Here is a 26,470-nt window from a genome sequence, read left to right on the forward strand (position 1 = left end):
TTTAGCGACATTATTCACCAGAAATGTGAATGGTATTTGAAGTTCGTAATGGATACTACAGCCTGTGACAGAAAATTGTCTGTGCAGGTCCATGTCTTCGTATAGCCCCCATACAACGGAACTTCCCGATATTCGGCATTTTGATGATTTTAGAGACATTATTCACCGGAATTGTTTCAAACTTGGTATTAGAAATTCGAAATGGTTACTACAGCCTATGACAGAAAATTATCTGTGTTGATATACGTCTTCGTATAACGCCCATACAAGGGTACCTCCCGATATTCGGTATTTTGGTGATTTAAGCGACATTATTCACCGGAATTATTTAAAATTTGGTATTTGAAGTTCAAAATGGATACTATAGCCTATGACAGAAAATTGTCTGTGCAGGTCCACATCTTCGTATAGCCCCCATACAACAATACCTCCCGATATTCGGTATTTTGCTGATTTTAGCGACATTATTCACCGGAATTGTTTAAAATTTGGTATTTGAAGTTCGTAGTGGATACTACAGCCTATGACAAAAAGTTATCTATGCCGGTCCACGTTTTGGTATAGCTCTCATATAATGGCACCTCTTCATATTCGCCATTTTGATGATTTTAGCTACATTATTCACAGATTTTTTTTCAAGTTTCGCATTTGAATATTGTATTGGCTTATGACAAAAGTTACCTATGCCGGTCCGCGTCGTCGTACAGACCCTAATATAATGGCTGCATTCGGTATTTTTAAGGTTTTAGCAGAATTTTTAACGCATTTTATTTTTTTAAAAATTGTCAAATTTCGTTCCAAATGGTGAGGTGTATTTAAAGTTCGGCCCGGCCAAACCTACAGCTTTTTTACTTGTTTTTTTTTTAGTTTCTCTGTTGCTGATGTTAGTTAATTTTTTATTATTATTTTTATTTTAGGACCCATATTTTATATTTTTATCCTAGCCTTCGGATTGGTTGGCGCCCAATCTGTATATATAAAAATAAAACTCAATCAATTTCTCATTATTTTCCCACTGTGTTATATATTAACAGGTTGCTTTAAATAAGCAGCGCCATCACATCAGCAGAAAATCCAAAAATACCAACAACAACATCAACTTTTACAACAACATAAGCGGCATGTGATCGTCTGTAAACGCCTGACAGTCAGACATGTATGCATTTGTTACATGGCTTGGAAAAAAGATATTTTCTTAATGCCGGCCATACTCCCTGCCTCCTTCATCTTTGCCAAGTCTTTTGGCATATGGACCATCCTTTCTTTGTTCTACATCATCTTCGCTCCTCTCATCCTCCCCCTTTAACTTCTTCTTTAATTTTACTTCATTGAGAAAACGTTGCCTTTAAGAAGTCAAGAGTCTGTGATTTTGTTTTGGATACGACGATTACGGTACTTTTCGTATAAACACAACGGTGATGTTTGTAGAGCTCTCAAACGGCCAGGGCGATCGAATAACTTGTCATGGCTGGCTGGTGGCACTGGTGCGGTGGCCACCATCCAGCACCGGTGTGGGTATTTTTAAGGAGGTTGGCCAAAGAAATTGCAAGAAATATTGAATTTTGATGAATTGATTGATCAGTCGGTGTGGAATTTGGGTTAAGTAGATCCGGTCCACCTCCGGGAAAGGGGGGGAAATAAGAAAAAAAAAAAAACAGAGAATTGAAATCATTTATGTGTCCCACCCTAGATTGGAATGTCATATTAGCCAGAATTTGTAGACCTTCTGTCCCGCCTGGGGTTTGTTGTCTTAAATGTGCTAACTTAGTTGTGGGCCAAGTGGTTTTGGTTTAGTTGCAATGATTTGCGAACAAAAAACAACAACAACACCAACGACGACGAAAATTGCAACGAGAAGGCTATGAACGCATACATGGACAAGAGAGGCATTGTTAACATATGAACTCACGTTTTGGCCTAATAAGGTAAAGTGAAGGACGGACGATTGGATGGGTGGATGGACAGATGGATGGCCAGAATGAGGGGCGGGGGAGGAATGGGGAGAAGGGATAGAAATCAAAAAAGTATCCAAACAACCAGGCGAATGTTGGTCTATCTGTTAGATAAATGGACAATAAATACAGAATGGCCAGGAGTTTATTCAGAAAGAGAGGTTCGGAGAGGGGAGGAAGAAAAATGTTGTAGTAACTTGTGTGTGTATTCAATCGCTTTTTTTTTATTGATTTTCAATAAAAGTGCTAAATGTTGTTGCTGCCATTGTTGTGCTTAAATTCAATTCAATTCGATTCCATTCACTTTAAAATTCCCTGTCTCCAAACCCTCGTTTAAGTTTTGGAGCTCGGGTGTTCTGGTTTTGCTGACCATTTTTGGTGGGGATTAACTACGCCTTAATCATTGGTGTGGCACCTGTAGAGCCATAGAATGGCTGGTTGGTTGGTTGTTGTAAAGTTTAGATTGTTGTTTATGTTGTTGTCGTAGTCGCTGGATGTTGTTGTTGTTGATTCTACTTATGTTCTCGTTTATAGCAGGCTTTGTGTAATTGCAAAGGCAACAGGTTCAAATTTATGCTGCCTGATTATGGGTCGATTTATATGGGACATTTCGGATGGGATGTGTGAAAGGGACAAAAATATTGGAATTTTCAGAACTTTTCTTGGAAATTTAGGAAAAGTGGAAAAATTACAATTTAAATACTTCAAGGAATTGCTAATATTTTATTCAATTCTGAAGGAATTGCTGATATTTTATCCAAATCTGAAGGAATTGCTGATATTTTATTCAATTCTGAAGGATTGCTGATATTTTATTCAATTTTGAATTTTGGCCCCCAATATATGGCTTGGATATTTAAAAAAGCCATTTTTGATGCTGAAACGCCTAGTTTAGTCCTCAATCTCCAAAGAATAAAAAAATAAAAAAAAAAAAATTTCGTAGTAAAAAAAAGAAGAAAAGAATAAAAAAACCAACGTTGGGCGCCAAAATCTCAACAGCAAACTTTTTTTCAACATTTTTAGTATATTGTTTAAGTTCAGGGAAATTGGAAAAAAGTACATAAATCTTCATTGAAACTGTGGAGATCTTCATGGAAATTGTGATTTTTTTCCTTTTAAATTTTGGCGCCCAACATATGGTTTGAATATTTAAATGATTAATTTTGATGTTGAAAATCCTACTTTAGTCCGTGTTAAACTCTAAAGCACGAAGAAGAAAATTGAACTTTAAATTTCATAGATTTTTGGAAAATAATTATAAAATTCCCCCGTTGGGCGCCAAAATTTCAACAGAAAAATATCTACCAAAAATATCTTACCAAAATTTTTAGGACTTTCTTCAAGTTCAGGGAAATTGGAAAAAATTACATAAATCTTCATTGAAATTGTGGAGATCATCATGGAATTTGTGGTATTTTATTCCATTTTGGATTTTGGCGCCCAATATTTGAATAATTATTTTTGTTACTGAAAAGTCTACTTTAGTCCATGTTAATCTCTTAAAAATGAAGAAATGAAATGAAATTTAAAATGTCGTAGATTTATGAAAAGAATTACAAATTCCACACGTTGGGAGCCAACCTTCCAATAGCAAGATTTCTTCTCCCGAAATTTTCAGAACTTTCTTGAAGTTTAGGGAAAGTAGGAAAATTATAAAAATAAGAGGGTTTTCATGGAAACTAGTGTATTTTATTCCATTTTTAATTTTGGCGCCCAATATATAGTTCGGATATTCAAATAAGTATTTATACCCTACAACACTATGTGTTCGGGTATTATAAGTTTGATTGGGCCAAAAACCCCTCGTAACCCCTCGAAATATTGGTTTCCCACATAGGAAAGTATATATGGATCTTCTTATCTCGCCGAGCTGAGTCGATCTAGCTAAGTATGTCCGTCCGTCTGTCTGTCCATGTTAATTTGTAATCACTCTACAGGTCGCAATTATAGCCCAATCTTCACGAAATTTAGAAAGGAGGTGGGGCTAGAGCAAGAATAGAAGCCTACTTCTTTTGGCGATGATCGCATAATATTTAGGGGTTGAAATGGACCAAAAACTAAAAATGTTCCTTGACGAATATAGCCAAATATCATAGACAAGCTTATCATATAGATGAGTCTAAATTTGGAGATACAGAGGGGCCTCTTGCCTTTGGAGATGATCGCAAAATATTTAGGGGTTCAAATGAACCGAAAACAGGAAAAAAAATCATGATCACAAAATTGAAGCCAATCGACACGATAGATAGAGAGAGAGTTAGAGAAGGATTCTAGCATTTTTGATGACTATTGGATTATATTTAGCTGTAAAATGGACCACGACGGAGTGCATAAATATTGGGCATATGTCCCTGGTCAAAATGCTAAGGGTAATATTTGGGCAGTGCTCCGTGACATAATTTCAAAAGCCAAATCTTCCAAAATGGATTTGGAAATAAGGCGTCTTCTAGCATATTGTAGTGTTGTAGGGTATCACATGGTCGGTCCCGCACGACTATAAGCTTTGCTTACTTGTTTTATTTTAAATTATATTGAATGAAATCAAAAAATGTCGGATAAAGCATCAAATTTTAGAATAAATTTAGATATGTTTGAATTGGTCACCTTTGACACGAATTATGGCCTGCAAACGGCCAATGAAACCTTCTCACGCTGCCCGAATGTTGCTCTGCGGTATTTTGGCCCATTCCCGGCGAAGCGCTTGCTTGAGGTGGTCGACACTTTGATATTTTTTCTGTGCCAACCTTGCTTTCCAGACACAATAGTCCAATAGATTGGTATCCGAAGATTTTGGAGGCCATTGCTCGCTGGAAATGAAGCGAGGAACCTGATTTTGTAATCATTCTTGAGTAGCGCGTGCTCAGTACATGCCCAAGGCTTTAATACACCCTCCAGAACATTTTCGCGATAATATTCGGCAATTATTCTGATGCCACGGTCGATTAATACGAGCGGAGAGCGACCATCGGCTGTTATGGCTGCCCACACCATCACCATGGCCGGCGCTTGAGTTTTGATGGCTCCTGGCCAACCGAAGGTGCACATTTTCAGCTGACCTCTTTGGCAAGTAAACACGATCATTTTGTTGCTGGACAACGAATGTTTTCTCATCGGGAAAAACAAATTCGGCAGTTCACCACTTTCGGCCATGCGAAACAACTCTTTAACTTTTTTGAGTCTATTTTCTTTCTGTTGCGGTGTAAGTTCTTGCACTTTTTGGAATTGCAAGGGCTTTACCCTGAGCTCATTTTTCAATATTCGCTGAATGGGAGGAGGAATATTGCGATATGTTCAGTGCACGAGCCATTTTCAGCTACTGCGACGCGGATTTCGATCAAGTTGCTTTTTTACTTGTCGAACCATTTCTGCTGTTGTTGCTGGTTTCTCCCTTCCATTTCCTTGACGTAGAACTACGCTACCAGTATCAGTATCCCGTTAATGAGCGATGTTACGATACGCAAAAGATTTATTTACATTTAAATGCTGGAGTGCTCTAACGATAGCCACTTGTGGTTTTCCAGCCAAATTTAAAGAAATCTCACTATCACGCTAGAATTCCATCACGAATAACTTTTTTTTCTGGAAAATGCGCACCTAAATGCTTTTGTACGCTTGTAAACAATATAATGAGCTGTCACTGAAATAATTTTAACAGCTGTCGGACGAGTGGCTTGGAAATGACAGCGGTCTAAAGTTGGTTGCAGTTTTTTTCGTTTTACCCTGTACATCTGTAGACAAAACCGACTGTTACATTTTAACTCGTTTTATTTTATCTTCGATTTTGGCGCCCAACGTAAGGATAAGGTGATTTAACCATCAGAAATAAAATGTTCATACTTTCTATATGTGACAAACTTTGTTGTTCATTATCCACTCTGTGTAAATTTATGAACTCCAAAGACGAGTGTTAAAATAAATAAATGGCGCCCAACGTGAAAATTGGTGAATCCAAAACTCCGGTTATTTTGAGAAAATGTGTTTAATTTTTATATAAATTCTGAATTTAATTTTGAGCCCTCATCTATTTTTACTCCTCTCTGTACTCAAATTGTGGCGCCCAACATAAAGACAATGAAATTCGTTTTTTAGAAACATACAATGATTTGTTAACCAAATCCCATTGAATTGCTCATATAATCTCCATATGCACTTGGCGCTGGCTGGCTGGCTGCTGGTTCACAGTTTCATTCATTTCCATGGTGACTGGGATTCCGTTTTTCACAATCATTGTCGATTTCTCGTTTGGATTTTTCTCTCCCACAAAAATAATAATTGTGTAATTTTATATGTGGACCTAAGTGGCCGAGGCATTTCAAATAATATTTGGGGGGAGGGGGGGTGTAAATTTATTGTTATTGACTTTTGGGAAACTTTGTTCCATTTTTTGGGGTTTTAGTTGTGGCCAATAAAATTTGGGGATTGGTTTGTTTATCTTGAAAAAATGTTTTTGGCAAAAAAACCTCCTCTAATGGCAAATTTCGGGTAAGATTTTTTGTAGGTGTTTGTTTTTGGGGATCGGGAATTGTGTTCAATTTTTTTTTGTTTTCGGTAAATATGATTGGATATCATTTGGGATATGCACCTCTAATTCAAATAATACTTTCAAAATTACAACAACCACCTAATCTATGATCACTTAAGCCAAAACTAGGCTACACACATATAACCACCACTCGATACTCCCCACAAAACCACAGCGAAATCCTTTCTAATGGAGAATTGTTCTTAACATGAAATATGATCGAATCGACGGATAATGTATTAACTTGGCTAACTGTTTGCCTGCAATGGACACATGGACAAAAAGCTGGCTTTTGCATGAGTGTGGCCGTATCGATTTACAGGAGTTAACATTTGGGAGTTGACAAGTGAGAGGAGAATGTTTTTCGCAAAAAAAGAAATGAAAACAAAAAATGGTTATAAATTATAAATCTTTGGTTATGAACGTAAAGTGTGTGGCCGAATTTTGTGCAAAAAATAAAAAAAATTGGCAAAATTGAACAATTACTTTCACAATATATGATATTGTGTTACAAAGAGTTCGAAGTTGGGTTCTTTTTTGTTGGGTATTGGGGAAATTATGTTGTTGCAAAGAAAGCATTTCGTAATGTGGCTTAATTTGAAAGTTTATTTCTTCAAAGGTTGGCAATGGATAAGTAGAAGGTAAGGTAATAAGAATAAATCAAATGGCAGAAAAGTAACACACACAGCATAAATGGCGCTCAACGTCATTCTCATGTCGGAAATAATGTTTGAGAGACATTTCTTTTTGAATAAAGACAAATGTTTGAGTAAAATGGCGCCCAACGTGAGGATACACAAAAAAAGTTAAATATTGTTTTTTCATGTCGCATTTCAATGAGTAGCTTATAAAAATACAAAAGACTTTGAAGTTGGATTTTTTTTGAGGCAAGAAGTTGGTGGTTGGAAGGAAAACCTTTCGTAATGTGGTAAAATGCTGTTAAGTAGCCCATTAGAAGTAAATGGCGTCCAAATTGGGGTGGCAAAAAAAGTTGAATAAAACAAATCTAGTTAAGGAAAATATTGGAGGAAATGACGCCCAACGCTGCATGGCAAGGTATATTTAACTTAAATATCAAATGCTTAGAACTTGAACTTGAATTTTCGTACGAAAAAGGTTTGTTTTGTTTAAAAAGTCAAGTTAAATATTGAGTGATAATACAGATAACATAAAAGGCAGCCAACATCAAAACAAGAAGCCAAAGAGTGTAAGAACAAGTTAAAATGTCTCAGTCGGTTCTGCCGACAGATTTATACCCTCAGCCAATGTTCGATTATTTAAATATATTTTTATTTCTGTTATGATTATTCAAACTCTTGACCCTCTATGGAGTGTGTTCTGAAAGAATGGTCCAATTTTCTCCATTTCATGTCGGACCTAAACAAATACGATATAAATACGATATAAATATTATAAGAGTTGTAATTATCCAAAAGGTCTAGTGTTAAGATGGAATATATCGGTCCACTCCTTCTGGTAACACCCCCACAAAAGGTCGAAATTTTCAACAAAAATATTTTACTGCACAGAAAGAGAAGTCCGATTTTGCTTCAACTTTGCAAATCCAAATATTCCCTTAAAGAGTTATCGTGCGCACCAGCCAGCCAGACAGACGGACGGTTGGACATCGCTAAATCGACTCCAAATGTCCTGAAACGGATTTGGTCCAAAGAGACCTAGGGTCCAAAAACGTTATTTCGACTAGGCACGTTTTTGATCGTATCAAATGATATATACCCTCTCTAACCATATGGCTGAGGGTATAAAAATGTGAAAAAGTCAATACAAGTTTCCGTAAATTTGGATTTTTTACTTCAAAGATATTTGACTAAGATTCTTCAGAGACGAAATAATTAATAATAACAATGGATGGAAGCGGATCCTGAATTCCCACGATTTTAAATCAAACAGTGGGGACATATTTTTGAATTAAAAAAAAAAAACAATTGAATTGAAAAGCAATTGAACCTTTTCACTTATAAAACCAGAGGAACTGTGGAAAATTGTAGATACGGAGAGGGGTTCGTTTTGGATGTATGTTGAACCTATATGAGTATTTTTTCTGGGGCAAAAGGAAAAACAAATTGGAACCTTTGAGGAGGAATGTCGGGAAATCCATTGATGCCCAAAATGGGTTCGTTTGTTCGAAATGTAAAGCAAAATATTAAGAAATATCACAACAAATATATGAATGGCGCCCAACGTGGCACAGACAGAGCTTCTAGTCTTCAAAATAATTTTTATAGCACAATAAAATCCCTTCGAGAAGCTTATAATCAATCAAGAAGTATTGAAGATCCAGAAGAAGGCCAATAAAACAAAGTTACCAAAATGGGAACATGGGACCGATTGAATCCTAAACAAGACATTATTAAGTCCAGGTTATATATTTTCCTGAAATCGAAGGAAAAAACGTCAATTGGCCAAAAAATATTGGAACTTTTGGACAAAATGTTGGGTCCGAAACGGTGCTTATTTTATTCCGAAATGCAATGCAAAAAATTGAGAAATGCTGCCAGAAAATATAAATGGTGCCCAATGTGCGGTAGAAAACAAATAGAAGTTAACAGTCGAAATAATGAAATCCCAGAGAGGCCAAGTATCCAACATCTTCTCCTAAGAAGCAATGTTGTCCATGAAAAACGTCAATGGACAAAACCTTGGATCCGAAAATAGTCAGAGAGATTTTATTAAAAAGCCAATTGAACTTGAACCAGGGATCAAATACCAATTTCTCAGGCACTAACAAAGCCCTACGTGAGTTCTGTCACGTATACAAGGACACTGGCGCCCAACGTGTTTTTCTGATACATTTTAAAAGTATTGTGACTCTAAACTCTATTTTGCACCCACCGATGATTTAAAATTCTAATGCAGGATGTGATTTTAAGGCTACACATATTTAAAAACTGGCACCCAATAGGTTATTTGGGATCTTCTATGAGAATTTTGGTGTTAACACTTTTTTCATAAATTTTCAAAAGATATTAGGGTTTTCCGAACTTGAAAATATTTTAGTACTATTTTCTTAAAATGTAAATGTTTTGCTTAAAATGCAAAATAACGGTATTCATAGATCAAAGCACCGATGGCGCCCAATGTAAGGCTTTGATGTATTAGAAATATTTTAGAGGACAAGGAGGACATTTTCATAAAATGCATAATTCTGTCCTTAAAATACAGGATAGAGGTATTTCAAGGCGTTAATTTCAATAATAGTTCTATGTGGCGCCCAATGTGGGGTTTTGACATCTTGGAAATATTTTATAGTATATTTTTCTTTAAATGCACAATTTTGTCTAAAAAATACAGAATAAGGGTGGCGCCCAATGTGGGGTTTTGATGTCATACATTCATTTTTAAAGGGGCAAGGAATACATTTTCTTCAAAATCAAAATTTTGTCCCTCAAATACACATTGATGGTATTTATAAATAATAATTTCCATAATTATTTAATTTGGCGCCCAGAATGGGGCTCTAACGTTCTGAAAATATTTTGAAGGACAAAAGGAATTATTAATCCAAAATACAATTTTGTATTTAAAATGCAGAATAAGGGTATTTACAGGTCATAATTTCAATAATTGTTGCATGTGGCGCCCAACGTGAGGTCAAGGAAGACATATTCTTTAATGCACACATTTGTCCTAAAATACAGTATGGGGAACATAGTTTCCTTTGGGGTCTTAGTAAAAGTCATATACACAGTGTATATGTATTTTAGGTTATAATTTCCACTATTGCCTTATGTGGAGCCCAACGTGAGGCTGGACGTCTTGAAAGATATTTTGATCAAATGCATAGTTTTGTCCTAAAAATGCATTTAGAAATTTGGTGAAATTTTTGAAATTTTTAGACGAAAGAATTGACAATTGTTTTATGTGGCGCCCAACATGGGACCTTGACATCAAGTTTTTATTTTGAATTTAATTATTTGAGGGTAATTAGGAAAGCTGATGCTTCTTCCTGCAAATACGATGCGAATGCCTTCTTTAAAAAAATAAAATAACAGGCTTTGATATCAAAGCTGGGTCGTGGCCAGAACTGAGAAATAAGTTATTTCTAAGAACCATAGCAGAAAAAAAATGCAATTTGGAAGACAAGGACCTCATGTCCGGAAAAATTCATTCATTTCTTCAATCAATCAAGTCCTACAATTCTTTATGAAATCCCAAGAAACACTCCGTCTTTTAAATATTGAGTTTTGTGGCGCCCAACGAGGGGCCCTGATGTCAAGTTGTGTTTTTTATTGAATTTAATTAAACGTAAAATTTGATATTCGATATACACCAAGCATAACGAGAGAGAATACTATCAGGGTCGAAATCGAGTCGTTAGGGTAGAAGCCAGAAATGAAAAAAAAATGGTTTCGAAGGGCCTTTCGCCGAAAATATAAAGTCTCCCAAGTAATACCAACAAAGATGAGTACCAGTTCACATTTTATATTACGTCGTTCGTTCAGAGGTCTTGGTGGGAGGAGAAGTACAAAATGCATACGTTTTTGGGGTCGAGGTCTTTCTATGTCGACCAAAAACTATATTTCAAAATCGTCTGTCGCACCTGATTCATGTGTTGCAGTGGATTTTCAAATTTTCAATTTTTTACATTTTAGTTGTTGTTATTGTTGTTTGTTTAATTAAAAACCCATAAACCCGATGTTTATACATGATGGCGCCCAACGTGGGTTTTTTACATCGTGTGTAAATGGGAGTACTAAAAAGGTTATTTTTCGACAAATTTATATTTTTTCTCCTGCCATAGATATGTATTCAGAGAATCGGGTGAGAATTCCGAGGACAATACTGCAATTTTCGGTACTTGTCTTGTTTTGGCACAGGTATAAGTTAATCAGGATATATAAAAGGGGCCTTGATATTTATAAGGTTTCCTAGGCTTTTGTAGGCCTAAGGTTCTTTTATTTCGCCACCAAACCAATTCTCCAACAGCCACTGTCCCTGATCTGATTCATGTGTAGCAGCGAATTTTAAACTTTCAATTTGTTACATCTTTGTTGTTGTTATTGTTGTTGTTATTGGTTTTTTGTTCAAGAAACCTATAATTCCCTTTTAACCTGTTTACCTAACTGTTCCCTGAACATGCTGCCATGATTATAATGTGTACTTTAAAGCCACGAAGGTATTTCTGGTGTTTACCTTTTTTGGTGTGGTTGGTTACAAGCGGATCGATGGATGGTGGGTGTTTTTTGCCATGGCTCAGGGATTTTGTTTGCGGAAAAAACAGCAACAAACCGTCAGTGGTTTGTTGGCCAAAAGGCCAAAAGATTTGCAACATTTTGGAGCTGTTTATTTGGCGGCAGAGGTGGTTCAGTTTCAAGTGTTTACCCAGCCAGGTTGTAAGCCCTGCTTAACATTTTTTTTGGGTAATTCAAGAGAGAGATGAAGAGAGGGAGGCCATGGGCAGGGTTTGTTTTTGTAAAATTACCATGTGTTATTACAGTTTGTGTGTGTATGTGTGTCGGTTCGGCAGGGAACGTGTGCATGCAAATTAATGGTGTTTTAAACGAAATAATTCCATTTCATCGGGGCTTTTTTGGGGGCAAGCCACTTGGGCCTGTAATGAAGTTGAAGCTGAAACGCCACCACACACCAGTTACCCAGTTGCCTGCTTTTGCAAACCACCCAAAAAAAGGTTAACAGTTTATGGCAATTTAAGGAAGTTTTGTTTATTTTAAAAGTTTTAAATTGTTTTTGTTGTCGATGTTGTTGTTGTTTTTTTTTTTTGGCTTCCCAAATGCTCTTTGCATTCCATTTTGTTTGCTGCAATTGTGGTGCTAATTTTATGCTACAATGCGGGATGTTTTCTTTTCGTCTGTCTGCCAGTTAAGTTTGAGTGTCGGTCTGTTTGGCTTGTTTCAGCGCTTAAATGTTAAGTGGTTTTGTTGTTGTTGTTGTTGTTGTTGCGGTTGTTAGTGCCCCACTAATGTGGGTGGCCTTTTTGTGTGCCATGTAATGTTAATGAAATGAGGTGTAAATTGGTTAAACTCTTCGAGTTGAAAAGTCAGAAACAATGCCGGGTAATGAGGGCAATTATAGTTAATAGATTTGCATGGCATACGCCATGGCGGGAAGGGGAACCTTCGCCTATTTTATGGAATAAACAAAAAAAAAAAAAAAAATGATGAATTTTAAGGCCTATGAGAAGACCAGTAGCTCTGCTATCAGAAGACCAGTAGGCCTTCTTTCCATAAGAAGACCGGTGGGTCTTCTATGAGAAGACCAGAGGGTCTTCTATGAGAAGACCAGTAGGTCTTCTATGAAAAGACCTGTAGGTCTTCTATGAAAAGACCAGTAGGTCTTCTATGAGATGACCAGAAGGTCTTCTATGAGATGACCAGAAGGTCTTCTATGAGAAGACCAGTAGGTCTTCTATGAGAAGACCAGAAGGTCTTCTATAAGCAAACCAAAACGTCTTCCATGAGAAGACCAGTAGGTCATCTATAAGAAGATCAGTAGGTCTTCTATAGGAAGACCAGTAGGTATTCTAGTAGAGGACGAGTAGGTCTTCTATGAGAAGACCAGAAGGTCTTCTACGAGAAGACCAGAATATCTTCCATCAGAAGACCAGTAGGTCTTCTATGGAAGACGGGTAGATCTATGAGAAGTACCAGTGACCAGTAGAACTTCTGTGAGAAGACCAGTAGGTATTCTAGGAAAAGACCAGTGGGTCTTCTATGAGAGACCAGTATGTCTTCTATGAGAGACCAGTATGTCTTCTATGGGAAGACCAGTAGGTCTTCTATGGGAAGACCAGTAGGTCTTTTATGGGAAGACCAGTAGGTCTTCTAAGAGAAGACCACAAAGTCTTCTCGTAAATTATCTTCAAATCTCTAATAGAAGTCCAGTAGGTCTTCTATGAGGAGCCAGTAGGTCTTCTAAGAGAATACCTAGTAGATCTTCTATGGGAAGATCAGTAGGTTTTCTATGAGAAGACCACTAGGTCTTCTTTGAGAAGAGCTGTAGGTCTTCTATGAGAAGACCAGTAGGTCTTCTATGAAAAGACCAGTAGGTCTTCTTTGAGAAGACCAGTAGGTCTTCTATGAGAAGACTAGTAGGTCTTCTATCAGAAGACTAGAAGGTCTTCTGTGAGAAGACAAGTAGGTCTTCCATAAGAAGACCAGTAGGTCCTCTATGAAAAGACCAGTAGGTCTTCTATGAGAAGATGAGTAGGTCTTCTATGAGAAGACCAATAGGTCTTCCAGTAGGTCTTCTATGAGAAGACCAGTACGTCTTCTTTGAGAAGACCAGTAGTTCTTCTATGAGAAGACCAGTAGGTCTTCTATGAGAAGACCAGTGGGTCTTCTATGAGAAGACCACTTGCTCTTCTCTGAGAAGAGACCACTTGCTCTTTTCTGAGAAGAGACCACTTGCTCTCCTCTGAGAAGAGATCACTTGTTCTTCTCTATGAAGAGACCACTTGCTCGTCTCGTGAGAAGAGACCACTTGCTCTTCTCTTGAGAAGAGACCACTTACTCTTCTCTGAGAGGAGACCACTTGCTCTTCCCTGAGAGGAGACCACTTGCTCTTCTCTGAGTGGAGACCACTTGCTCTTCTCTGAGTGGAGACCACTTGCTCTTCTCTGAGTGGAGACCACTTGCTCTTCTCTGAGAAGAGACCACTTGCTCTTCTCTGAGAAGAGACCACTTGCTCTTCTCTGAGAAAAGACCAATTGCTCTTCTCTGAGAAGAGACCACTCTGAGAAGAGACCACTTGCAATTCTCTGATAAGAGACCACTTGCTTATCTCTGAAAATAACACTCTCCCTCTCCTCTGAGAAGACCACTTGCTCATCTCCGGGGAGGACATCTTGCTTTTTTTTGTAAAAAAGGGGATCGCAATTATAGCTACCATTTTGGTCGCCATTTCATGATTGCACTTATTTTAACCCCTTTTGGGGGCTTGTGCGATTTTTATGTTGACATTGCGAGAATTTTTTTTCTGAAATGAAGCAGCTTTGTCCTCACTCTCGTATAGAAGCTTAGTCAAGCCTGAGGTGATGCCAAAAGCATGCCACAAATATGTGAGACTTTTTTACTTTTTTTACAGAAAAAAAATCATTTTGCCATCTCATAATGTGGGATATTTAAGAACACTTAAAGCATGTTTTATTTTGTTAAATAAATTTCCATAAAATTCCATTCAGTTTCTTCCCGAACAACAACATGGAATTTCTTCGAATTCAATTAACTAATTTATTAGGGATCGCCAAGAAAAAGGTCTCAGGCCTCTTGACACCTCAACGCATTCATTTCAATACCTAAGTCGGATTTCAAATTTCATTTGTTTATTATCACTGCCGCCACAGTTGATGCCTACCATCGGCAGAGCACACTTAATACCTTTTGCCAAATTCCTCGCAAAAGTTATGCATCTTCCCAGCTGTTATATTGCCACACACAAAATTCGTTTGTATTTTTCCTGCAACATTTCGGGAATGTTTCGTTGTTAGAGGCTTCATTGCCGCTTTTTAATATTTATTTATTTTTGGTGTTGTTTCGTATTCATTGTTTATTTCCGAACATGACATAAGGTGCGGTTGTTGTTGTCATTTGACAATATCGAAAGACGTAAATTATCTTCAAATCTCTCAAGAGATAACAATTGATTCGCCTTTTGTGTGTGTGTGTTTTTTTTTTTTTTTGGAAAGAAAATATGTTTCCAAATATTTTCGGGTATTGATTTATGGCAATTTTTTGTGGAGAATGGAAGAAGAGTCAGGGGAGATAGGAAAGTAAAAAAGAAGAGGTGTCGAACCTCATTGATTAAATAATCTGTGAGTTCACTGGAGATTTGCTGATGGTGAATTTGCCATAGTCATAATGAGTCAAGATCCTCCAGAGGTAAATCGATGTCTCAAAATTTTCGGCCTCATGATCTTAAAGTTGGCTGAGACCAGAAAGAAGTCTTCCTTAGAGAGCAAGGATTCCAAAAAATAAAGTTTCTTATTGAAAATCGCATTTGTATAACAGTTTTATGTATTTACATTTTTTGTGCGTATAACAGTTTCTGCATAACCAGTTTCTTGTAGAATATAGCATTTATATAAAAATTTCTTGCAGAAAGTCACGTTTTTATAACACTTTTTTACTAAAATGTTATTCGTATGACAGTTGCTTCCAACAAATGTTATTCGTATTAACGGTTCCTTACAATTAATGTCATTTATATGACAGTTTTCTATTTCAAAAATGGCATTAATATAACAGTTTCTTGTAGAATAAAACATTTATATAAAATTTTCCTAGAGAAAAATCCCAGTTGTATAACAGTTTCATGTTGAAATTATATTTGTTATGAGTATAGCAGTTTCTGTATAACGAGTTTCTTGTAGAATAAAGCATTTATATACAAATTTCTTGTAGAAAATCATATTTTTATAACAGTTTCTTTCTAAAATGTCATTCGTATGACAGTTACTTCCAACAAAATTTATTCGTATTAACAGTTCCTTGCAATAAACGTCATTTGTATGATAGTTTCTATTTCAAAATGACAATAATATAACAATTTCTTGTAGAGTAAAACGTTTCTATAACAGTTGTATAACAGTTACTCACAGACAATGCTATTCATATTAACAGTTTCTTGCAAAAAAGTCATTCATAGGACAATTAACTGTTTAAAATTGTATGTGTATAACAGTTTCCTTCAAGTATGACATTACAATAAAAACTTCTTGTAGAGTATTTAGATCGTATAACAGTATTTTTGCTGTTAATGTTTTGCATCCCTTTCCTGTAGAGAAAATGTTATGTATAACAGTTTCACATTTAAGATAAGTATTTTTATAACAGTTTCTTAAAAAAATAATCATTACAACAGTATCCATTAGGTGTATAACAGTTTCATGAACCAGATGTTGCAAATTACAGCCCATAAGCCCCAAACCCATTCAAATTTGGAATACCTTGTGGGAAATTGTATCATCTTATAACAGTTTCTAAATAAAATGTTATTCGTATAACAGTTTCTTTTAACCTAAAGTTATTTGCAATAACAGCTTATTTCAGAAAATGTTATTCAGATGATAGATTCTTGTATAAAATCTTAGTTGTATAAAAGTTTCTCTCAAATATCACAGTTTCTTAAAGAGTATTTAACTCGTATAACAGTATTTTTATAGGATGGCATTCCCAATCCCATAATATTTTCTTCAAGAGAAAATTTTCTGTATAACAGTTTCACATTTAAGATAATATTTGTATTACAGTTTTTTTAAATAACTTTTACAACAGGTTATTTTGGTTGTATAACAGTTTTATGAATCAGATGGTGCAAATGCCAACCCATAACTCCCCAAACCCATTCAAATTTGGAATACCTTTTAGAAAATCGTATTTGTTAACAGTTTCTTTCAAAAATGTTAGGAGTATGACAGTTTATTTTAACAAATTTATTCGTTTTTTACAGAAAATGTTATTAGTATAACAGTTTCTTTCAAATATGACATGAATATAACAGTTTATTGAAGAAAATTATATTATTTTTCTTAATGAAATGTCATTCGTATAACAGTTTCTTCTAACTGAAAGTTATTTGTATTAACAGTTAATTGCAGAAAATATGACAGTTTCTTGTATAAAATCTTTGTTGTATAACAGTTTTTTTTTAAATATGACAAAAATGTAACAGTTTCTTGAAGAGTATTTAACTAGTATAACAGTATTTTTGCAGGATGTGATTCCCAATTCCATAATATTTTCTTGAAGAGAAAATTTTCTGTATAACAACAAGGATGTTAGTTGTATAACAGTTTCTTTTATAAAAAAAAAAACTTTTCAACAATTTCCTTTAGTTGTATAACAGATTTATTTATCAAATGATGTAAATGCCGGGCTATAGCCCCAAACCATTCGAATTTGGAATACATTGTTGAAAATCGTTGTATTGTATAACAGTTTCTTTCGAAAATGTTATGAGTATAACATTTTATTTGAACAAATGTTATGAGTATGACAGTTTCTTTGAACAATGTTATGAGTATAACAGTTTCTTTGAACAACTCTTATTAATATGACTTTTCCTTGCATAAAATTGTATGGGTATAACAGTTTCTTTCAAATATGACATTAATAGAGTATTCAATTTGTATAACAGTTTTTTTCCAGGAAATGCTACCCGATCCCATAATATGTTCTTGTAGAGAAAATTTTTTGTATAACAGTTTCTTCAAATAATAACCTTTACAACATTTTATTTTAGTCGTATAACAGTTCCATGTAGCAGAAGGTAGAACTGCCAGCCCATAGCCTCCAAACCCATTCTAATTTTTTCACGTATTAATATAACAGTTCCTTGTATACAATTGTATTTGTATAACAGTTTTAAAAATTACATTTACTGTTTCTTGTAGCCCACAGCCTCCAAACCTATTCTAATTTGGAATACCTTGTAGAAAATTGTATTTATATAACAGTTTTATTCAAAAATGTTAGGAGTATAACAGTTTTTTTAACAAATGTTTTTCGTTTCATGCAGAAAATTTCATTAATATAACAGTTTATTGTATAAAATAATATTCGAATAACAATTTCCTTTTTTATTTTCTGTATAACAGTTTAACATTAAATATCTTTTTTTGTATAACAGTTTCATTTAAAAAATCTTTACAACAGCTTCCTTCAGAAACTTTTATAAGTTGTTGTATACCACTTTCCTGTAGCAAAGGCCAGTCCAAGCCCCCACCCATTCTGATTCCCACATACCTCCAACCAACCTTCATACCATGGAGAGAACCTCAATTTTCTTATTAGCAAATTACCTCAATAAATCAATCAAAATAGCTGCTACCATGCAACTGGAACGGAAATCTTCGATTAGGCATTACAAAAATGAGTTGAGTGGTGGGGAGGGGAGGGGGGATCTGACTAAACATGTCTGAATGCAAACAAAACTCGAAACTTTATAAAGCCATCAACTCGTCTTCATCAAATTAAAGATGACAAATGTAACCAGGCATGAAGCAGTTAACTACCAGAGAACTTCTATTCAAAAAAACAATGACGACGACGAAGGAAAAGAAGAAGAAGCAGAAGAAAAATGTTAGGAGGCAATCAGGCAGCTGAGCAATGTTACGAAAATTCCAACACAGTTAAATGGCAGCAGCAAAAACATACGTCTGTCCTTCTCGCCGAGATTTCATTCATGCCTTGGATTGTGTTAGAAGAATGGAGGAGGACAAAAAAAAAAAACACAACCTGCTACCTCAACCACATGCCTACAATGCTTTGTATGAAACCAACAACTGGAAATCTTTACTACGCACCGCCATCGTCATCATTATCATCTTCTGCTCCGTAGCCGCCATGACAAGCTTACAAGGGATTCTTTGGCGTAGTCTGTAGTTAATTGTGTTTTCATTTGCATTAGATACGCTTGGCTGGCAGTGGCTTGGTTTCGATTTGATTACAGCACAGCTTGGAAAAGAACACTTGTCGGCCGCTAGTCCGGATATGCCGCTTTTGTGATTGCGTTAGATGTAGCCAAGAAAAAAAACAGAGAACAAGTTGGCAAGCTGCAGCAACAACAGCCTCCAACACCGACACCGACACCGCCACCACATGCAATGCCGCAACGCCACGACTGCCATGAAGTCTGCGCAGCACAAATTCTTGGCACGCAGCCAAAGGTAGTTAGATATAACCAACGACAGACAGTCGGACGGACGGACAGATAGACATACGAACATATGAAATGAACACGTTCCCTGCCTTTTCTTATTTTGAGACGGCTTGGCACATGAAACCAGAGCTCAAGAATTCGCTGCGCCTGACTGCATTTGGCCTTGAGTTTCTAATGCAAAAACTACAACAACAGCAACAAAAGAATAGAGGTAACAGAAAACCATGGCTTAAGGAGTTGCGAACGCAACAAATGAATGACAGCCCAAAACACTTGTGTTGGTGTGTTGGCGGATATAAGCTTTTGTTTTTTTTTTGTCTGGCCAACAATCAAGCGAACAGAAAGTGCAGTTCTAATGATTCCGTTATTTTATGGAAATTAGAATTCAAAGACGAAAAAAAAAGAAACAAATGCTTTGAAATCGAAAATAAATTTAATTTGGCTAAATTCAATTTCAATTTTTTTTTCGAATTTTAATAAAAATTTGTTTGGATACAAAAAAATTCTATAAAAATATTATCCGGATTAGGTTTTCGTAGAGAAAATTTTATCCCGATGAGGTTTTCGTAGAGACAATTTTATGCGGATGAGGATTTCGTATAGAAAATGTTATCCGGATAATGGTTTCGTATAGAAAATGTTATCCGGATAAGGTTTTCGTATAGAAAATGTTATCCGGATAAGGTTTTCGTAGAGAAAATGTTATCCGGATAAGGTTTTCGTATAGAAAATGTTATCCGGATAAGGTTTTCGTATAGAAAATGTTATCCGGATAAGGGTTTCGCATAGAAAATGTTATCCGGATAAGGGTTTCGCAAAGAAATTGTTATCCGGATAAGGGTTTCGTATAGAAAGAATTATCCGGATAAGGTTTTCGTATAGAAAATGTTATCCGGATAAGGTTTTCGTAGAGAAAATGTTATCCGGATAAGGTTTTCGTATAGAAAATGTTATCCGGATAAGGTTTTCGTATAGAAAATGTTATCCGGATAAGGGTTTCGTATAGAAAATGTTATCCGGATAAGGGTTTCATAAAGAAATTGTTATCCGGATAAGGGTTTCGTAAAGAAATTGTTATCCGGATAAGGGTTTCGTATAGAAAATATTATCCGGATAAGGTTTTCGTATAGAAAATGTTATCCGGATAAGGTTTTCGTATAGAAAATGTTATCCGGATAAGGTTTTCGTATAGAAAATGTTATCCGGATAAGTTTTTAGTATCGGAAATGTTATCCGGATAAAGTTTTCGTATAGAAAATGTTATCCGGATAAGGTTTTCGTATAGAAAATGTTATCGGGATAAGGTTTTCATATCGGAAATGTTATCCGGATAAGGTTTTCGTATCGGAAATGTTATCCGGATAAGGTTTTCATATAGAAAATGTTATCCGGATAATGGTTTCGTATAGAAAATGTTATCCGAATATGGTTTTCGTATAGAAACTGTTATCTGGATAAGGTTTTAGTATAGAAAATGTTATCCGAATAGGGTTTTCGTATAGAAAATGTTATCCGAATAACGTTTTCCTATAGAAAATGTTATCCGGATAAGGTTTTCGTATAGAAAATTTTATCCGTATAAGGTTTTAGTATAGAAAATGTTATCCGGATAAGGTTTTCGTATAGAAACTGTTATCCGGATAAGGTTTTCGTATAGAAAATTTTATCCGGATAAGGTTTCCGTATAGAAAATGTTATCCGGATAAGGTTTCCGTATAGAAAATGTTATCCGGATAAAGTTTCCTTATAGAAATTGTTATCTGGATAAGATTTCTATATAGAAAATATTATCTGGATAAGGTTTCCGTATAGGAAATGTTGTTCAGATAAGGTTTTCGTATAGAAAAGGTTATCCGGATAAGGTTTCCGTGTAGGAAATGTTATCCGGATAAGGTTTTCGTATAGAAAATGTTATCCGGATAAGGTTTTCGTATAGAAACTGTTATCCGGATAAGGTTTTCGTATAGAAAATTTTATCCGGATAAGGTTTCCGTATAGAAAATGTTATCCGGATAAGGTTTCCGTGTAGAAAATGTTATCCGGATAAAGTTTCCTTATAGAAATTGTTATCCGGATAAGATTTCTATATAGAAAATATTATCTGGATAAGGTTTCCGTATAGGAAATGTTGTTCAGATAAGGTTTTCGTATAGAAAAGGTTATCCGGATAAGGTTTCCGTGTAGGAAATGTTATCCGGATAAGGTTTTCGTATAGAAAATGTTATCCGGATAAGGTTTTCGTATAGAAAATGTTATCCGGATAAGGTTTTCGTATAGAAAATGTTATCCGGATAAGGTTTTCGTATAGAAAATATTATCCGGATAAGGTTTTCGTATAGAAAATGTTATCCGGATAAGGTTTTCGTATAGGAAACGTGTTTTTTGGTGATTTTGATGAAAATTTTATCCGAATACGATTTTTAGGCTAAATCATAAGAATTGATTGATTTTTCTTCACCCCCCATGCTAATTATTTGGTAGCAAAACAAACAAAAGAGAATAAAATATCATCTCTCTCTCCTTGGACCGCCTGACCGCATACCATTATTCCCTAATTATTGGCTTCCCATGACCAATAGAGGTTATTAGCAGCTCCGATGTTTTGAAGATGAATGGGCAAAAAGAATAAACAATAGATGAAGAATGGAAAATAATAATTTTGAAAATAACAAAAACATTAAAGTGAGTGAAAGAGGTAGGGAGAGAAGGTTAGAGTTGTTTACGAATACCTTGACTCCCTCAATGAGTCGTCCACAGAAAGTGAACAAATCACGCATGGACTCACCCAACCTCAAACCTAAATTGCCAATCAAACAAAGTTACACCACAAAGTTGTGGCAAGTCGTAGCAAACCAGAGAATGGGTAATGCAAATAAAACAAATAGCCGACAGATCGAACATTGACCTATGCCACGGTAGCCTTACTGGGGGCCAATTGGTTGAGGCCAGCAATTTTGTTGGGATGGCTAGTTTTTTGCACCATCCAAAAAACATTTTATTAAAAGCCGGCCGGCCGGCTTCTTTGCCTTCTTTGGCCCATTGATGATGGATTTCCGTGCCTGGCAAATATTAAAAATAATTTTGCTATTTCATTTAAATGACCATTGCTGGTTGCCTCATTAGAGTCGGTACCGGCATGTGTAGACATAAACCCAAAATAAACTCAAATCATTTTCAAATTAACACTTTTTCTTTGGGGTGGGATATTGGGTGGAACCGAAGAAAGGTTATTTATATTTTTTAAATTTTTCTCCAGCCTACTTCATAATCTTCTTGGCAACATTTCAGATTCCCCGTAAGCCAAGGCATTTTTTTTTATTTTTAATCTCCATCCCTAATTGCCAATTATGATCATTATCGCTGCCAATTCATTTATTTCTTAACAGTAATGGGACTGGCTGTCCCAACCTCACTACAGGGTCTCCTTGTGAACTTAGTATTCATTTTGGAATCCTTGGAGTTCATTGCTCTTTTAATATCTGCAAAATGACATAAATGTACATAAGTTACAGACCATGGCTAATTTAAATTGCCCCTAAAAATCCTGCTTAATCCGCTGAAGGTTGGCATAAAGAAAAAAATCCAAAAAAGAAATATTCAAAATTTTCAGGAAGCCTAAAAATTTCAATACAAAGTATTTTCAGCTTCAGTTTTGGCCTTTTTTTTATTCCCCACTTAATTTATGCCATTGCGAAAATGGCATCCGAAACTCAAAGGGAAGCCTCTTCAACTTCTCCATCCTCTTCTTCTTTGTGTCTGTCTGTCGGTCTGTCATGTCATATCAGCCATGTAATTTTATGTTTCTGCCGATGTAAGACCCCGCAACATGCCATCGCCTAAGTCTTTTGTGCGGTATGAGCTTCTTTGGGCATGTGCATGTTCACCTCCTTCTGTTCCTGTCGTAAACTCCCAACAACAAAAACACCAACAACCACAACAACGTAATGCTGAAAGGGTGTCAATATGTCAACTTGGGCATGTTGCATAACTTTCAAGATCATGTCTTGAGCGAACAGCAACCTCAAACGGCCCAACATGCAACGGCATCCACAAAACGGGCTGCTGTTATGTAAGGCAATATTTTTTTCACGCCTCCACACACAACAGCAACAACAACATCGGAACAGTATGCGGTTAAACGCAAACTTGACGATGACGACACATATTACAGCAGAAGATAAAGTCAGTCAAGACCATAAGGAAGACTCACTCACTCAGTCAGTCAGCTATTCGTTTCTTCATTCATTCACTCCCATCATGACCCACAGAAAAAAAAATGAGTTGGCCAGGCAGGAAGAAGTTGGCTGTTCTGTCTTTTATTGCTTGGCATTCATGCTAATGATGTTTATGTCGTCTGTTTTTTGGGTAACTCCTCCATAGAGCTTCCTTTTGAGGGGATTTTTACGATGGCCATTCATAGGAGCATCGTTTTTCCAAGACGGCCCATGCAACTATTAGGACATAGGCATATCCAGGAAAAGGGCAAAAAATGTCATAAAGAGTGGGATAAAATTTTATTTAAATAAAATTTTATGTACAGATATTATTTCCGATGCGGAAACCTTATCCAGATAACACTTACGATATGCGAAACTTGTCCGGATAATATTCCATATACGGAAACTTTATCCGGAAAACGTTTTCCATAAGAAAAACTTATCCGGATAACATTTTCCAAAAGAAAACGGTATCCGGATAAAATTTCCGATACGGAAACCTTATCCGGATAACATTTCCTATACGGAAACCTTACACGGATAACATTTTCTATTCGAAAACCTTATCCGGATAACATTTTCTATACGAAACCATTATTCGGATAACATTTAAAAATTTTCTTTACGAAACCAAAATTTCTATACGAAAACCTTATTCGGATAACATTTCCGATACGAAAACCTTATTCGGATAACATTTCCGATACGAAAACCTTATCCGGATAACATTTTCTCCACGAATACCTTATCCGGATAACATTTTCTCCACGAATACCTTATCCGGATAACATTTTCTCCACGAATACCTTATCCGGATAACATTTCCTATACGGAAACCTTATCCGGATAACATTTCCTATACGGAAACCTTATCCGGATAACATTTCCTATACGGAAACCTTATTCGGATAACATTTCCTAAACGGAAACATTATCTGGATAAAATTTTCTATACAGAAACCTTATCCGGACAACATTTCCTATACGGAAACCTTATCCGGATAAAATTTTCTATACGGAAACCTTATCCGGACAACATTTCCTATACGGAAACTTTATCCGGACAACATTTCCTATACGGCAACCTTATCCGGACAACATTTCCTATACGGAAACCTTATCCGGACAACATTTCCTGTAGGGAAACCTTATCCGGATAAAATTTCCTATAGGGAAACCTTATCCGGATAAAATTTCCTATAGGAAACCTTTTCCGGATAACATTTCCTATACGAAAACCTTATCCGGATAAAATTTTCTATAAGAAAACCTTATCCGGATAAAACTTTCTATACGAAAACCTAATCTGGATAACAAATTCTATAAGAAAACATTATCCGGATAACATTTTCTATACGGAAAACATTATCCGGATAACATTTTCTATACGGAAACCTTATCCGGATAACATTTTCTATACGGAAACCTTATCCGGATAACATTTTCTATACGGAAACCTTATCCGGATAACATTTTCTATACGAAAACCTTATCCGGATAAAATCTTCCATACAAAAACCTTAAACGGATAACATTTTCTATAGAAATATTTGGAACCGGATAGTTTTCCCATAAAATACTTTTATCCGGATATTTTTTATTCGTAAAGTTGTTCTTCGGATTATATTTTCTTCCAAGGAAAAAAGTTAAGATTTTCTCACTCACCTTTGGTTCCCTTATGCTCTCCGGAGTTTGTGTGGCGACACCAACTCCTCCTCCTCCGCGTTCACCACCGCTACTACTGCTGCCATTGGTCACCACACCGTTGACACGATAACGTGATCGTATCTCCTCCTCCTTGACCATATATTTGTCTTTATCTTTTGGTTTAATGGTCTGCTGGGTACCGGCACTACTGCTGGTGCTGCTGCTCATGCTCTTGCGCTCAGGGTCCTTTTTATCGCCACTGGTGTTGCCACCGGTAAAGAGCTGCTTGACTTTCTCAAAGCCACCCAATTTCTTGGAACGCTTCAGCGTTGAGGTACTCGTTTTCTCCTGATCATGGTGAACTGTCTGCGATTGTTGATCGCGACGCTTTAGAGTGGCACTGCTGCCGTGATATTTATCCAAATTGGGATCGAAATGTGAGCCATCGTCTATGGAGCGTTCGCGATAGGCGTAGTTTTCGGATCGCCTTGGTTGGCGTTCGTGTTCACAGTAGCGACGTTCTTTTTTCAGGAAACTCTCACAGGATTTAATGTTGTCGTCAGTGGTGGGTTTGCGCCATCTGAGAGAGAGAGAGAGAGAAAGAGAGAAAAAGTGAGAGAAGGTAAAAATAAAATAAATTAAAATAGTTAGAGATAGATATCCGGTAAAGTTTTTGGATATCAAATTTTATCCGGAAAGGTTTCCTTGTGAAAAATGTTATCCGGATAAGGTATTCGGACCGAAAAATTTATTCGGATAAAGTTTCGTAGAGAAATTTTTATCCGGATAAGGATTTCGTGTAAAAAAATGTCCGGATAGAAAAAGTTATCCGGATAAGTTTTCCGTATAGGAAATGTTATCCGGATAAGGTTTCCGGATAGGAAATGTTATCCGGATAAGGTTTCCGCATAGGAAATGTTATCCGGATAAGGTTTCCGCATAGGAAATGTTATCCGGATAAGGTTTCCGCATAGGAAATGTTATCCGGATAAGGTTTTCGCATAGGAAATGTTATCCGGATAAGGTTTCCGTATAGGAAATGTTATCCGGATAAGGTTTCCGCATAGGAAATGTTATCCGGATAAGGTTTCCGCATAGGAAATGTTATCCGGATAAGGTTTTCGCATAGGAAATGTTATCCGGATAAGGTTTCCGCATAGGAAATGTTATCCGGATAAGGTTTTCGCATAGGAAATGTTATCCGGATAAGGTTTCCGTATAGGAAATGTTATCCGGATAAGGTTTCCGCATAGGAAATGTTATCCGGATAAGGTTTCCGCATAGGAAATGTTATCCGGATAAGGTTTCCGTATAGGAAATGTTATCCGGATAAGGTTTCCGCATAGGAAATGTTATCCGGATAAGGTTTCCGCATAGGAAATGTTATCCGGATAAGGTTTCCGCGTAGGAAATGTTATCCGGATAAGGTTTCCGCATAGGAAATGTTATCCGGATAAGGTTTCCGCATAGGAAATGTTATCCGGATAAGGTTT

At 36.2% G+C, this 26,470-nt stretch overlaps 1 protein-coding gene across 1 annotated transcript in view; it reads right to left on the bottom strand.

The window, feature by feature from the left end:
• The window catches only part of LOC101900061 (uncharacterized), a 184,813-nt gene that overhangs the window by 13,198 nt on the left and 145,145 nt on the right, over positions 1-26,470 (bottom strand). Inside the window, exon 3 of the mRNA XM_059127544.1 lies at positions 24,996-25,557. Coding sequence (XP_058983527.1) covers positions 24,996-25,557 — 562 coding nt within the window. The remainder of the gene's footprint in view (positions 1-24,995; positions 25,558-26,470) is intronic.

This window comes from Musca domestica, unplaced genomic scaffold, assembly GCF_030504385.1.
Source record: "Musca domestica strain aabys unplaced genomic scaffold, Musca_domestica.polishedcontigs.V.1.1 46, whole genome shotgun sequence".
In the NCBI taxonomy this organism is placed as follows: Eukaryota; Metazoa; Arthropoda; class Insecta; order Diptera; family Muscidae; genus Musca; species Musca domestica.